At 38.8% G+C, this 14856-nt stretch overlaps 1 protein-coding gene across 1 annotated transcript in view; it reads left to right on the top strand.

Moving 5' to 3' along the window:
- Positions 1-311: 311 nt before the first annotated feature.
- The window catches only part of FAM13A (family with sequence similarity 13 member A), a 300626-nt gene continuing 286081 nt past the window's right edge, over positions 312-14856 (top strand). Inside the window, exon 1 of the mRNA XM_036255845.1 lies at positions 312-441. Within this exon, the coding sequence (XP_036111738.1) occupies positions 367-441 (75 nt within the window). The 5' untranslated portion in view covers positions 312-366. The remainder of the gene's footprint in view (positions 442-14856) is intronic.

The following is a 14856-nucleotide window of genomic DNA, read 5'->3' as shown; positions in this document are numbered from 1 at the left end:
GTGAGTTGGTGTTTTCTCTTTCTGCACTGTTCTGTTCATGAGTACCGCCAGCTGATCAGCATTTTCCAGACGGAAGAAGCCTGTCTGTGCGGCAGCCAGCACGGTCAGGTTTAAGAAAAGATGTCAGCAACTTAAAACCCGTGCCACGTGACCGCCTGTCCTTGCCAATACTAGAGGCGGAGGATCAGATTTCAACTCCGGGCAGTCCTCCCAGCCATGTGGGTTTAACCGAACGAGAAGCAAAACCGCACTTCCGAAAATGTTAGGAGCCGCTCCGCGCTTCCCAAGGGGCCTCGGGATTGGGTGCTGGTTTTCGAATCAAAGCATAGCCACTGACTGGAATTTCAGTGTGTTGCTGTCATTTTGATGTTTTCGTCTGGCCTGCATCAGTTCTACCAGACACTTCCTGTGAGGATGGGGGCAGGAGCTCTGGCCGTCTGCGTGAGTACAGCCGCCCCTCTTCCCTGGACCAGCGGGGCTCTGGAGAGGCCTCTGCCCCCCTGGCTCTGTGGAGCTGTTTGTGTGACCTTGTTTTTCCTTCCTGGGAGGTGGGGGCACATTTGTTATTTAAATTCCTGCCTATTCACATGGACATTAAGCAGTGTTTGGGGCATTCTGCATTCCTGTCCACTTGCTCGTTCCAAAAAGGGGAAGGAAATGCATGTTGGGTTTATTCGGTTAAGTCAGCTTGAGTGAATGACGAGCACTCGAGCATGTTTTTTTTTTTGTTTTTTGTTTTTGTAGACTTTCTTGTTCTGAAAGAGTTAAATATGAATGCTCAGTTGTAGTATGAGAAAAACGGTGTGACTAGATTGAGAAAGAACTAAAATAACCATTAATGTATTATCGTCTGTGTACGGTTCTATGCATTCACTGTCTGGCTTTCGTGTAGCCATTCTGGAACGCCTGTCTCAGCGCGGCTGCTGAAAGCAGTGGTGAAAAAAGCTTGGTTGGCAAGTGTTCGTGACTCTGATCAACTGGAGAAACTTCTGGTTGTTATAATACAGTAGCATCAACAAATAACACTGACATAAAATTCGCGGGGGGAAATGGGTATATTTCTAGGGCTGAAATTCATGAATGTCAGAAGTAGTTCTGTTGCTGCCTAGACATAACCTTTTTGCAATAACCAGGCATTGGCAATTGTATACAGAATGCTATAATTAAAATGTTTATGTCAATATGTGAAAAATGCACAAATATACATATTTATATTTCAAGTTGGTAGAGTATTCCACGGGGGCATTTTATGTCCTTAAAGGTACTGAGAATTTTCTTATTCTTTATTGTCACCTGAACTGCTCCTCGTGTTTCATCACATTTAAGTCAGATCCTTTTTTTTTTTTAGAAAAATTTCCCGAAAGACCTGCCATTTGTTGTAGGTTGTGATGGCCTCCTAAACCATCCAGAACTATCCAGGCGACTTTTGACACCTAGACTCTGAATGGTCACCAGATGGTGCACCAGCCCCACAGATTGAATTTTCTTAGTGAAACTGCAGGGTGACTCTCATGCTCTGAGCTTTTCAGACCCTGTGCCAGTCGGCCTGACTGTGTCTTTTCCTTTTAGCCCTGAGGCTCTTGGCATCCAGGTGTCCAGCTGGTTATCTTCATATCACTTCAAAGTGTTCTCTTCAAAATCTGATTGTTTTTTTCCTGTGTGTAAAATACTGAGCTGTTACTACAGATGCTGGTCTGCATTTCCCCGCTTTGTAAGAGGTACTTAAGAACCAAAATCGAGTAGTGAGGTAGCAATTGACCCTTTGTCATGAGATATGTAGCCATTTCTGATGATCTGATTGGACCCTTACTTCTTGCCCTCCTGCATACAGTGATCTTACGTGGACTGACATGCAGACTGACCTATGTATGAAACTCCATATTTTCCTTCCTTTATATCCAAAGCATGTACAAAATTTCATTTAAGGCTGTCATAAAAATTATGCTGTTTAAGAGATTATTCACTCTGATATGGTTGATATGAGTGTCCCAGTTTTACTGCAGGGGGGAATTACAACATAGTATTGCTGCAAAAAGATAGACATTGGAGAATAAAAAACGTTTGTAGCTGAAAAGTGTGAAGTCACACATAAATGGATGTATATGGGCTGATACACTTTTCTTACTTTTGAGACTTTTCTGATTAGTTAATATATCTTATGTGCAGCAGTTTTTCAGGTCTCCTGCTGCTGAAGATAGTCTTCAGACAAGATAAGAGTATCAAATATTTGTAGAGTGTGTGTGTATGTGTGTGTGTACACATATGGGTATACTTATGGATTTTTGAAGTGGGACACACTGGTTTAAAGTTATTCATTTTCTATGTCCGCGACCTAACTAACCAACTTTCTCTTCCTCGTTTCTTTTGTTTTCTTCATTCCTATAATGGTAGTGCTGTTAGTAAAACTATAGTGGGATCACCAAATTTACTTACATTTCTACTCAGATGTACAGAGAAGAGGTAAGTTCTTAACTATGAAGTATCTTTTTTCTCAGTAAATCACCCCCAGGCAGAGTGGGAAACTGTTGCCAGTTAATGTTATCTTAGTCCCTTCTAGTTTGCAATGCCACTTTTGGGCGACTGACGCTCTGTCAGGAGAATCCCGAGTCTTTTGGGTGCCCTGCCCTCCTGCTGTTCTGTCCAGGTGGCATCTGTGCAGCTTGAGGACAGGTGGGTGAGGATGAGGAGCGAGCGGGTTATAGTGCAGGAAGAATGAGAGGCTCTGAAAGTATGTGTGTAGTAGGCTCTTATACTCTGGATGTTCTTATTTGTGGGTGAGTTCAGGTATCAACCCTGTGACGATGACTTTGCAGGTCAGTTCTCTTAGTATTATCATCAGAGCCCAAGTGTCCACCTGTCCTGACTTAGCCCCAAGTCTTGTTGGTGCTGGAAACAGTCCAAGGGGGTGTCGGGCCTTATAGTCTTGGTCACTAACCTGGGCACCTCCACTCCTGTAGTCTCACCACCCGGTACCATCAGCCACCTTTCCTGTACCTCACAGTGCGGGCGGCAGCAATGGCAACAGTACACACAGGCTCACTCACCACAGACCAAATTAAAATGCTCTTGAGGCTGACTAATTAAATCAACTTAAAGCACAGTACAAAGCAAGGTGGGGAAATGGGGTAGGTCTACCTACTTAAAAAGGGTTGAAATGCGATGAAAGGACCACACTCCCAGCACCCTGGGTTACATAATGTTCATTTTTGTCTGCATGGAAACAAGGAATTATATGCCCCAGGGGCTGCTGGCAGATATCTAATCTGCCCAGTTAAAAAATGGGCAAAGTTTATGAATAGGAAGCTCACAAATCAGAAATACAAGTGCAAGTAAATACATGAACATTGTTCAGTCCTCATTCATAGTTATAAATATTGGTAGACTAAAACAAGTTTAATGCCCAGGGATGACGAGAGAGTGGGAAAGGGTGACTCTCACATGCTGTGAATCAAGTTGTGAACCACTGGAACATCTTAGTAGGGCAATGTGGCAATGTATCAAAATGTATCATTTATATACCCATTAATGTAGCAGCAATTTTATCTCTAGGAATGTATCTTACAATTACTTGTATAGTTATATAAAAACGTTTGCAAGAATGGTCATTGCTGAATTAATTGTAGTAGCAAGAACTGTGAATCTAAATGTTAGTAAAATTGGTTAAACCAATTATGGAATCTCTGTGTAATGTAATATTAAATAGCTGAATGTGCCAATATGGAAGGATCTCCACATAGATCAAGTAGCAAAAGCAAGATGCATAAACATGCAGTAGTATAGTTCTGTTTGCCTTTTAAAAAATAAAATGCATATATATGCTTAATGATGCATAGAAATTTCCTGCAAGGAAATGAGAGCTCTTAAGGCTGGGGTAGGAAGACGTTTCCGTTTAAACTTTGGTGTGTGTTGTGCGAGTTTTGTTCAAGTACATGTATTTTATTAAATTTAAATTAGTAAAAAATAAAGACTGCCGAAAGGACAGGGAACGGTAGCTCTGTCTGGAAATAAGATTGGTTTACAATCACGAAGGCAATGCATATTAAGTTTGAACATTAAGTACTTTCACAGATACACGTGGCAAGATATTTGAACCTGTTTAAATATGTATAGGAAATAGACTTTCTCTCCAAATTTCATAAGGCAGACCTAGAGTGGATAGATGATAATGAAGCAGTCTCAACACAGTAGAAAGAAGTGTCTAAAGATTCTAGTGTCTAAAAAATTGAGGTGATCTTATGAGGTGATCAGCACCCCATTACCAAAAGTAAGAAAGAAGGCTGAATGGTTGTAGATCGATTTGTCATAGGCCAACTTGTTATAGGCATTCTATCATGGAATTAGAGTTAGAAGGTGAGATACCCTTGAAATGTGCTAGGATTGTCTGAGTAATTGTGTGCTTCCTAGAATTTGTAGCTCTCGGCCTGTTTTACTATTTTATTTGTTAGACTGTTCAGAATTTAACACACATATCCCCCCAACCCCCCACCCCCCCACACACTTGCTTCAGTTAGGACTTCCTTTACTTGGACTATTGGAAGATTAGCCAAAGTAAAGGCAGGGTGCCCTGATCTTAATAATGAAGCTAGAATCGGGGGTGGTTAACATTTTAATTGGTAAATGGAGTCTTATTAGCCCTAAAAGCAGTGGAGATTTTTTAATGAAATAAAGAATATTACTACAGAATTATTACATTTTTATTCCATTTCATTGTATGAAAATTATATAAATTACTTAAAATTATACAACGGAACTCAGACAAATGGTTCATTCTAGGAAAAATGTTTGTAGATACTAGCAGTGGAAAAGGTGTGCTAGCAGAAAAACACTTGTTCAAGGAGAATTTTGATAAAAAGTTGTCTTTTAATCAATTTACTTTTGGTCTTAATCTCAGAGATTCCCTTAATACAGTATTTAAGAAACTGTTTTTTGTTAAAATGTAGATAAACGTTTTCAAGGTATTTTTATTTCTGTGGTTTACGCTGTAAATAAATCGCATAGGCCTGCAGTACTTAAGTGCAGCATTGGTTTTAAGCACATTTGGGTTTTCCAAAGCTAAACAGTTTCGTCTTAATTTTTGCAAAAACAAGATGTTTAACACTATAGCTCTTCTTACCTTATTAGGTCTTGAACTTTAAATAAGTCTTTGTAACTGAAACAAAAATCCTTCTGTTTCTGACTTTACATTCTGCTTAAATTTGTTGAGAAACTAGCAAGAAGAACACTCTCAAGATTATTTTTTTTTAATTTGACTCATAGCAACTTCTTGCCAAATGGAGAGTTCTTTTCTGTATAAATCCTCTGTGGCTCTGTAAGACAGCCCACAATGATAAACAAAAGGTTTAACACTCCTGACATTGAGTTGCCCCCTTTTCTCCAAATAACCAAGTGATTCTAAGCACACGAATGTTTCTGCACCTTTAGGTTTTTTATACATAAGTGTAGCAGCAGAAGTAAGTTGAAAGTGACCCATTCCAGAACTTATTTCATCTAGAGTCATTGAAGAGGGACAAGGTGTGTTAATATAATGAAGAATGTGGAACATTTCTAAAAGCAGATTAAGTTCAGTGTATTCTTTCTACTGACACCAATAGTCTTATTAGGGAAAAAAATTACTTGTTGACTTTCTTTTCTGTTTTTAACAGCTCTTTGGAAGTATAATTTACATGCCATAAAACATACTCATTGACATTGTCCAATTTAATGCTTTTTGGTAAATTTACCAATTGCGCAATTATCACCACAGCCTAGTTCTAGAACATTCTGTCATCTCGGTAAGATCCCTTGGCCCATTTACAGTTATTTCCCATTTTCACCATCTACCCTCCTCCCCACTCCCAGCCTCAAACAACCACTAATTTATTTTATGTTTCTATACATTTGCTGTAAATGGAATCAAGCAGTATATGTTCTCTTGTGACTGGCTTCTTTCACTTAGCATAATATTTTTGAGATTTATCCATGTTGTAGCATGTATCAGTATTTCATTTCTTTTTAGTACTGAATAATGTTATATGACATATGACATGTTGTTTATCCATTTACTAGTTGATAGACATATGAGTTGTTTCCAATTTCTCTACTACAAATCATACTCCTATGACCATTCATGTACAAGTCTTTGCGTCATTATCTGTTTTCATTTCTCTCGGGTAGGTACCTAGGAGTAAAATTGCTGGATAATATAGTAAATTTATGTTTAACGTTTGAAGAAACTGCCAAACTTTTTCCCAAAGTGGTTGCACCATTTTACATTCCCATTATCAATATATGAAAATTCCAGTTTCTCCACATCTTTGCCGTCATATGGTATTGTTAGTCTTTTCTCCTCTGGTTATTCTAGTGAATTTATTAGTACTATCTCAGCTTCTTAAAGACTAATGATGTCAGGCATTTTTCATATGCATAGTATCCATTAGTGTATCTTCTTCAGTTAAATGTCTGTTCATATCTTTTGCCCATTTTTTTTATTGGGTTTTTATTCTTACTGAGTTATTTTTATGAGTTCTGGGTACAGGTCCTTTATCAGGTATATGACCCACTGAGTTTGGGGTTTTGTCCTGTCTTCCAAATCAGTTCAGCCAGAACCAGAGGTACTGGCTATTACTCTGGTCCCCGTGGTAGCACTGTGTTGCCCACCCAGGGTTGAGAGCAGGACCTAGCAAGAGTGGCTCAAACTCCACTATTCTTAATTACTCTTCACCAGTTTTTCATGAATAAGTGTTTCTCAATTTGTTTTTTGTCTTTATTCAATTTCCAGGGTCCTCAAAAGGTTGTTTTGACAATTTTGTCCAATTTCTAATTTTTTTAGGGTAGATTTGTAGACCCCTGTCATGTGCCATCACTAGAAGTTAGCAGTAAGTAGGTCTTGACTTCCTTTTATAGAGAAAGAATTTAACTTTCTCTAACACCTTTTATTTTTCTTGTTAGAAAAGAAATACAGGTCTGGTGTTTAAAATTTAGGAAAAACAAGTAGAACAGAGAAAATAGGAATCTAGATTCCATAACCCAGAAATAAGCATGTGCTATATTTGCTTATGTCCTATAGTTTTTTCCTGTGAGCATATAAAATAATAAAACAGATTATACTTAACATTAGCTTTATAAATAATTTTTAATACAGTTGACATACAATATTATATTAATTTTAGGTGTACAACCCAGTTATTAAACATTATATAACTTACTAAGTGATCACCTGGATAAATCTAGTGCCCATCTGATACCATTTATAGTTATTATAATTCTATTGACTATATTCCCTCTGCTATACCTTACATCCCCGTGACTATTCTATAACTACCAATTTGTACTTCTTAGTCCCTTCACCATTTTCACCTTTCCTCCCAACTCTCCTCCTATCTGGCAACAGTCAAAATGTTCTCTGTATCTATGATTCTGTTTCTGTTCTCCTTGTTCATTTTTTGTTTTGTTTTTATTTTTTTTAGACTCCACATATAAGTGAAATCATATGGCATGTGTCTTTCCATTTCTGATTTACTTCACTCAATCCATGTTGTTGCAGATGACAAGATTTCATTCTTCTTTATGGCTGAGTCCTAATCCATTGTATATGTGTACCACTTCTTTATCCATTCATCTATTGATGGACACTTAGGTTGCTTCCATATCTTGGCTATTGTAAATTATGCTACAGTGAACATATGAATGTATATTTTTGATTTAGTGGTTTGGGTTTCTTAGGATAAATACCCAGAAGCAGAATTGCTGGGTCCTTCTTAGTCTCTTGTTATATAGCCTTTTATTTTTTAAGTCTATTTTGCCTGGTGTTAAGTATTGCTACCTCAGCTTTTATTGTTTGTTTTTATCCATTTTCATGAAATATATTTTACCATTTTTACTTTTAGTCTGTGTGTGTCTTTCAATCTGAAATGAGTCTCATGTAGGCAGCATATGTAAGGGTCTTGCTTTGTTATCTATTCAGCCTCCATATGTCTTTTGGTTGGAGCATTTAATCCATTTTAATTTAAAGCAATTGTTGATAGTATTTATTGTCAGCTTATATTTTTATCTTTTTTTTTTTCTTCTTAAGACTCTTTAACATTTCTTATAATACTGGTTTGGTGGTGATAAACTCCTTTAGCTTTTTCTTATCTTGAAGTTCTTTATCTGTCCTTCAGTTCTAAATGACAGCTTTGCTGGGTAGTGTAATTTTGGTTGTAGATCCTTGCTTTTCACCCCTTTGAATATTTCTTGCCACTCCCTTCTGGCCTGCAAAGTTTCAGTTGAGAAATCAGCTGACAGTCTTATGGGAGCTCCCTTATAGATACCTGCTTTTCTCTTGCTGCTTTTAAGGTTCTCTCTTTGTCTTTCACTTTTGGTATTTTATTATGCTATGTCTTGATGTGAGCCTCCATGGGTTCATCTTGTTTGGGACTCTTTGTGCTTCCTGGACTGGTGTTTCTATTTTCTTCATCAGGTTAGGGAAGTTTTCTGTCATTATTTTTTCACATCGGTTTTTAATTCCTATCTCTCTCTCTTCACCTTCTGGCACCCCCATGATGTGGAAGTTGGCACGCTGGAAGTTGTCCCAGAGGCTCCTTACACTATCCACATTTTCTTAAATTCTTTTTTTATTCTGTTCTGATTAGGTGTTTATTGCTTCATTATCTTCCAAATTGCTGATTTGATCTTCTGCTTTATTAACTTCACTGTTGATTCCCTGTAATGTATTCTTCATTTCAGTTAATGTATTCTTTATTTCTGACTGGTTTTTTATTTTATGTTGTTGTTGTTGTTTTAATATTCATTTTGATATTTTCTGTCTCTTTGTTGAAGTTCTCATCTACTGTTCCCCTAGGTTCATTGAGCATCCTTATAACCAGTGCTTTGAACTCTGTATCTGGTAAACTGCTTATCTCCATTTTGTTTCGTTCTTTTTTGGGAGTTTTGTTTTTTGTTTTTATTGGGGACATGTTTCTTTGTCTCTTCATTTTGGCTGTCTCCCTGTGTTTGTTTCTTTGTATTAGGTAGAACTGCTAGTCTCCTGGGCTTGGTAGAGTGGCTTTAAGTGGTAGGTATCCTGTGGAATCCAGTGGCATAGCCTTCTTAATCACCCTAGCTATGCATTCCAGATATGTACCCACCCCCCTTGTGGGCTGAGTACACTCATCTGTTGTGGTTGAGCTTTGATTGCTGTTGGCATATCAATGGGAGGGATTTACCCACAGGCCAGCTGGCTGCAAGGACTGGCTCTGACCACCATGGAGGGTCAGCTGTGCAGGAACAACCCCAGGAAGCAGGACTAGCTTCATTGGGTCTCTGGTGCCGCTCAAGTGTGTTGCTTGTGGAGGTGGTTGGGTAGTGCTTGGACGTGGTCTGAAACTGACCACGCCACCAATGTGCTTACTCTGGGGCCTCCCAGAAGGTGCAGGCCAAGGTCAGCTGCTACCTGTGCCCTGCCTGGGGCCATCTGGCATGAGCTATAAAGTGATCTTCAGATGGCTACTATATTTGCTGCTCTTGGAGGTGCCCAGGAGAGGCCAACCTGTGAACCAAGGATGGCTACCACCGGTTGCTGGACCTGGGGCCACTTAGTGAGAGGTAAAGGCACTCTGAGGCCAGATGCTGCTTGTTTGATAGATTTTAGGAAAGTCCCAAAGCATAAGCCAAGAGAGGCCATTTGTAAGGAGAAGCCACTGGAAATAGCCTGGATGGACCCAGAGGATGGGAGGGGCAGAGTTTCAGGGAATCACCAAGGCAGACTGACAGTATTAGCCAGGTTGATGGAGACTCAGATATGGCACACACCTGCTGGCTCTGTGGGCGGAAGGCTCAGAAAAGGAACAATGGCTTCTGTCAGCACTTCTGTCTGGTAGAAAGCTGCCCCTACAGCCCTTATTCTGATGCCAGACAATTAATTTCCTCCCCATATGTCCCTGGTGCTTTCAAGCTACTACCCCAGCACTGGAGCTCAGAGTGAGTGAGTCCAAGTAAATTCATGAGCAGGCCGTTTAAGAAGAACACCTGGGCCTCCAGCAGCGTTCCGTCTTACTTAGCCACAATCCTCACAGCCAGAAGTTATGGGGATTTCTCTTCCCAGCACCAGAACCCTGAGCTGGGGGCCTAGTGTGGGGCTGGGACCCCTAGCTCCTTAGAATGAACCTCCACAGCCAAAATATTCCTACCAATATTTATTTTCCACATATGGGTGTGGGACCAGCCCATTCTGTGTCTCTACTCTTCCTACCAGTCTCAATATGGCTTCTTTTTTATATCCTTAGTCGTAGGAGTAGGGCTTCTGTTCCACTAGATGTCAAGTAGTCTGAATGGTGGTTGGTCTGTAGTTTAGTTGTAATTTTTTTGTGGTTGTGAGAGGATGCGATACTGCTTTTACCTATGCTGCCTTCTTGCCTGGAACCTCTTGACATTAGTTTTACAGAATTCTTTTTTCATCCCAAATAACAGTATATTGTGAATGTCTCGAGGTCCCATTTGTGTAAGATGTGAGCCTTGCTCACTGTTACTCGCCCTTCTCCTGTGTTTAGAGACCTGGCTAGACGGCAGGCAGCCGGAACCAGGCCCGCCCCTGCTGGGCATTGCCAGATTGCCCTCCAGATATTTGAATCACTTTACATCCCACCTCTTTTTTTCTTACCAACAACATTTTCTTTTAAAAAAATTTCCATGAGTAGGAAGGATGACAAATGGTATCTCATTAAACCCTTGATTTTATGGACCTCGATTTAACAGACTTCAGATTTAATGGACAAAATTTTCACTCTGTATGTCATATTTGAAAATTAACACCCTATTAATTTTAAAATGCTTTTAACCAAGATTTACTTATAAGGAAATTAACAGGTTATTTTTTATTATTAATTCACTATTATTTTTCACAAATTTTAGCACATAGGCCATAGGTTGGAAAAAAACACAGTAGTGATTTCACCAACATAAATAAATATTACATATCTACATCTATAGTCTACATATGTCAATCCAAGTAAATGTTTGTCGAATGGTCACACTGCATCTCGAGTGGCCAATGGTTCTGTTGTCACACGCATGACTTTCTGCAGCAGCTCTAATGTGTGCCTGCTGATGTTGTGACACTCACGAAGCCACGCCCCCGCCGTGTGCCTCTGTTACTCCCAGCGACTGGTCAATGCACACATTTACTAGACCTATTCAGTACACATTTAAAATTACTCTAATACATATAAAATGCTTTTTCTGTGAAATTAAACTTTACATACATACTTAATTTAAATTACACAACGTGTCTACATAAGTTAAAACAGGTAAACTGTCCATTTTTTTTTAACATGTGGATTAGGGAAAACCTACTTTATTATATAATGGACTTTCAGATTTAATGGACATCCCCTTGCCCGAATTAGTCCATCATATCGAGGTTTTTCTTTAATTGTTTGCCTCTTTATTTACTAGAAACTTGACCACAGTCTGAGAAAATCTGCAGTCATACCTCATTTTATTGTGCTTCACAGATGTGGCTTTTTTTTTTTTTTTTTTTTTTTAATGTAAGGCAAGACCTTTCACCAGCAAAAAGAGTATGACTTGCTTTATTGGATATTTCCTTTATTGTGGTGGTCGGGAACCATACCTCCAGTATCTCTGAGGTGTGCCTATATTTCATCTTTAGAAGTGACTATTATTCTTTTTATGTTTTTAACTGTCTCCAGATCACTGCCATTCACTTTCTGGTTTTGTCCTCTGAACCACATGGCAGCTCTTCTAAAATCTGGAAATGTTCAACCCCTGGTCTTCCCTTTCGAGTTCGTTTCAAGTTCTTCATTTCTTCCTCACATGACATGGTTATTATACTTTTTAAATTACATTTTTAACTTTTTTAATTAAAAACTTTACAATTTCTCTGTTGCTACCAGAGGATGATTTTTTTTTTTTTTTTTTTTTATCCTCACCCGAGGATATTTTTCCATTTTTTGTACAGATAGAGTGGGAGGGAGAGAGAGGAAGGGAGAGAGAGAGAGAAACATCGACGTGAAGGGACACATCGAGTGGCTGCCACCCACACGACCAACCAGGGCCGGGGACAAACTGCAACCGGAGTACGTGCCCTTAGCGGGAACCGAACCCGGGTCTCTCGGGACCGCAGGCCGACGCTCTAACCGCTGAGCCAAACTGGCCAGGGCACCAGAGGATGATTTTTAAAAATATGATCCCAGTGTGCCTTTCTCTCCTTTGCCTCTCAATAGGTAATCTGGGTGAGGAGGCCTGTAGTGCTTTTTCTTCACAAACTTGCCCTCCAAGGTCATGCCCTCACTATTAGGTGGTGTGTTTTTCTGGTGTTCCTGATATCTGCCCCTTTAGAATCTTTGTAAGTATTTTTTGCACCTTCTTTTTCCTCTTCCTTTATACATATATAATTCCATTACATATGTGTATGTGTGTGTGTGTGGGTGTGTATAGCTATATATATTTTTTAATGCATACACACACAAACATACAAATGGTTGGCAAAAGTACGTTTACAGTTGTGAGTTCACAAAACAGTATTCTTTTTTTTTTCTTTATTGATTTTCAGAGAGAGAAGCAGGGAGAGGGAGAGAGAAATAGAAACATCCATGAGAGAGAACTTCGACTGGCCATCTCCTGCATGCCCCCGACTAGGGATCGGGCCCACAACCTGGGCATGTGCCCCAACCAGGAATTGAACTGGTGACCTCTTGGTGCATGGGTCAACACTCAACCACTGAGCCACACTGGCCGGGCAACAGTTTATTCTTGTATTATTATTTATTTATTGTATTTTTTATATGAACTACTGTAAACCTATTTTTGCTCCATCCTGCATATGTAGTTCTATTTTACTTTTTTGAGGAATCACCATACTGTTTTCCACAGTGGCTACATCAATTTACATTCCCACCAACAGTGCACAAATGTTTCATTTTCTCCACATCCTTGCCAACTCTTGATATGTCTTATCTTTTTTAAAAATAGCAATTCTGAGAATTGTGAGGTGACATCTCAATTGCAGTTGTGATTTGTATTTCCCTGATGATTGGTGATATTGAGCACCTTTTTGTGCACCTAGTGGCCATCTCTATATTCTCTTCAGAAAAACGTCTACTCAGATCCTCTGTCCATTTTTTAATCTAATTTTTGCAGGGTTTTTGTTTGTTTGTTTTTTATTGAGTTGTATGAGTTCTATATATTTTTTGGCTATTAACCCCTAACAGTACATGATTTGCAAACATTTTCTCTCATTCAGCAAGTTGCCTTTTTCATTTGTTGGTTTCCTTTGCTGTGCAGAAGCTTTTTCGTTTGGTGTACTTACATATATTTATTTTTTATTTTGTTGCCTTTGCTTTTGGTGTCAGATCCAAAAAAGCCATTGCCAAGACCAATGTCAAGGAATTTACCACCTGTTTTCTTCTAGGAGTTATATGGTTTTAGGTCTTTATGCATGTCTTTAATCCATTTTGAGTTCATTTTTGTGAATGATGTAAGATAGTGGTCCAGTGTCATTCTTTATGCATACAGTTGTCCAGTTTGTCCACCATTTATTAAAGAGACTATCCTTGAACCATTATATAGTCTTGGCTCCTTTGTCCTATATTAATTGACCATCTATGTGCAAGTTTATTTCTGGGCTTCCTACTCTGTTCCATTAATCTAAATTTATATTTTTATGCCAATACCATACTGTTTTGATTTCTATACCTTTGTAATACAGTTTGAAGTTAGGGCATATGATGCCTTCAGTTTAGTTCTTTTTTCTCAAGATATCTTTGGGTACCCAGGGTATTTTGTGGTTCCATACAAATTCTAGGGTTGTTTAATTTCTGTGAAAAATGTCATTAGAATTTTGATAGGGGTTGCATTGAATCTGTAGATTGCTTTGGGTAGTATAGACATTGTAACCAGATCAATTTTTCTGATCCATGGGCATGGATTATCTTTCCATTTATTTGTGTCTTCTTTATTTTTTCAATAATCAATAATCATTTATTCTCTCGAGGATTAAGATGACACATTTATCAAACTTGGGGAGGTTGGAAGAGATTGTGAGCTTGTTACATGACAGAATATGGAGTCAAAAAGATCTTGACAGGCTGAAAACCCAGATTTAGTTTCACCAATTTACTAAATAAAATTTATGTTATGAAATGCAGTTTTTTTACTGGGGTTTACAGTAGGAGAAACATGTTTGTGTGTGTATGTTTATATGTGTATATGTGTGTGCATCTATGCATGTATATGTATCTATAGTGAAAGTATCATCGTATATATGTATATATATGGATAACATGATTATTAAATGTCAAGTACTGTGAGAAGCTACTTGAGAGTGGTATTACTCTTGTTAACTCAATTCTACAAATTAAGAAATTGAGTCTCAAAATAATAAGTGACAAGGTCAAGACATGGACCTCGTCCAGGGGTCCATCTGATTGCAAAGACCATACTCTTATTCATATTCTCTTGCTTCCCTATAGCTAAATATAAGTCAAATATTTTATGTTATTGCCCCCAAAATACAAATTACATGAGTGACAATGAAGTATCTAACAGGAAGGAGGTAAGGTGCAGGATCCTTCCTCTGGACATGGTCTAACAGGAGGGAGGTGAGGTACAGCATCCTCCCTATGGACATTGTCTAACAGGAGGGAAGTGAGGTACAGCATCCTCCCCATGGACAAACTGAGTTGGTCTCCCTTTTAAGTTTTCTGGGAGTCCTAATACCTTTCACTTATATCTTCTTGGTCAAATTTAGATATATGGCCCATCCACATCTACAAGAATATGCTGCAGAGGAAGTGGTATATTTCAAGGTACTTCACTTCCCACCCTCTCAAACAACGTCCGAGTTCTGTTAATAAGGAAGAGAAAACTGATGTGTGACTAAGC

Source organism: Molossus molossus, unplaced genomic scaffold (assembly GCF_014108415.1).
Source record: "Molossus molossus isolate mMolMol1 unplaced genomic scaffold, mMolMol1.p scaffold_m16_p_1, whole genome shotgun sequence".
Lineage (NCBI taxonomy): Eukaryota > Metazoa > Chordata > Mammalia > Chiroptera > Molossidae > Molossus > Molossus molossus.
The sequence above is the reverse complement of the archived record's forward strand: the minus strand, read 5'-3'. Positions and strand labels throughout refer to the sequence as shown.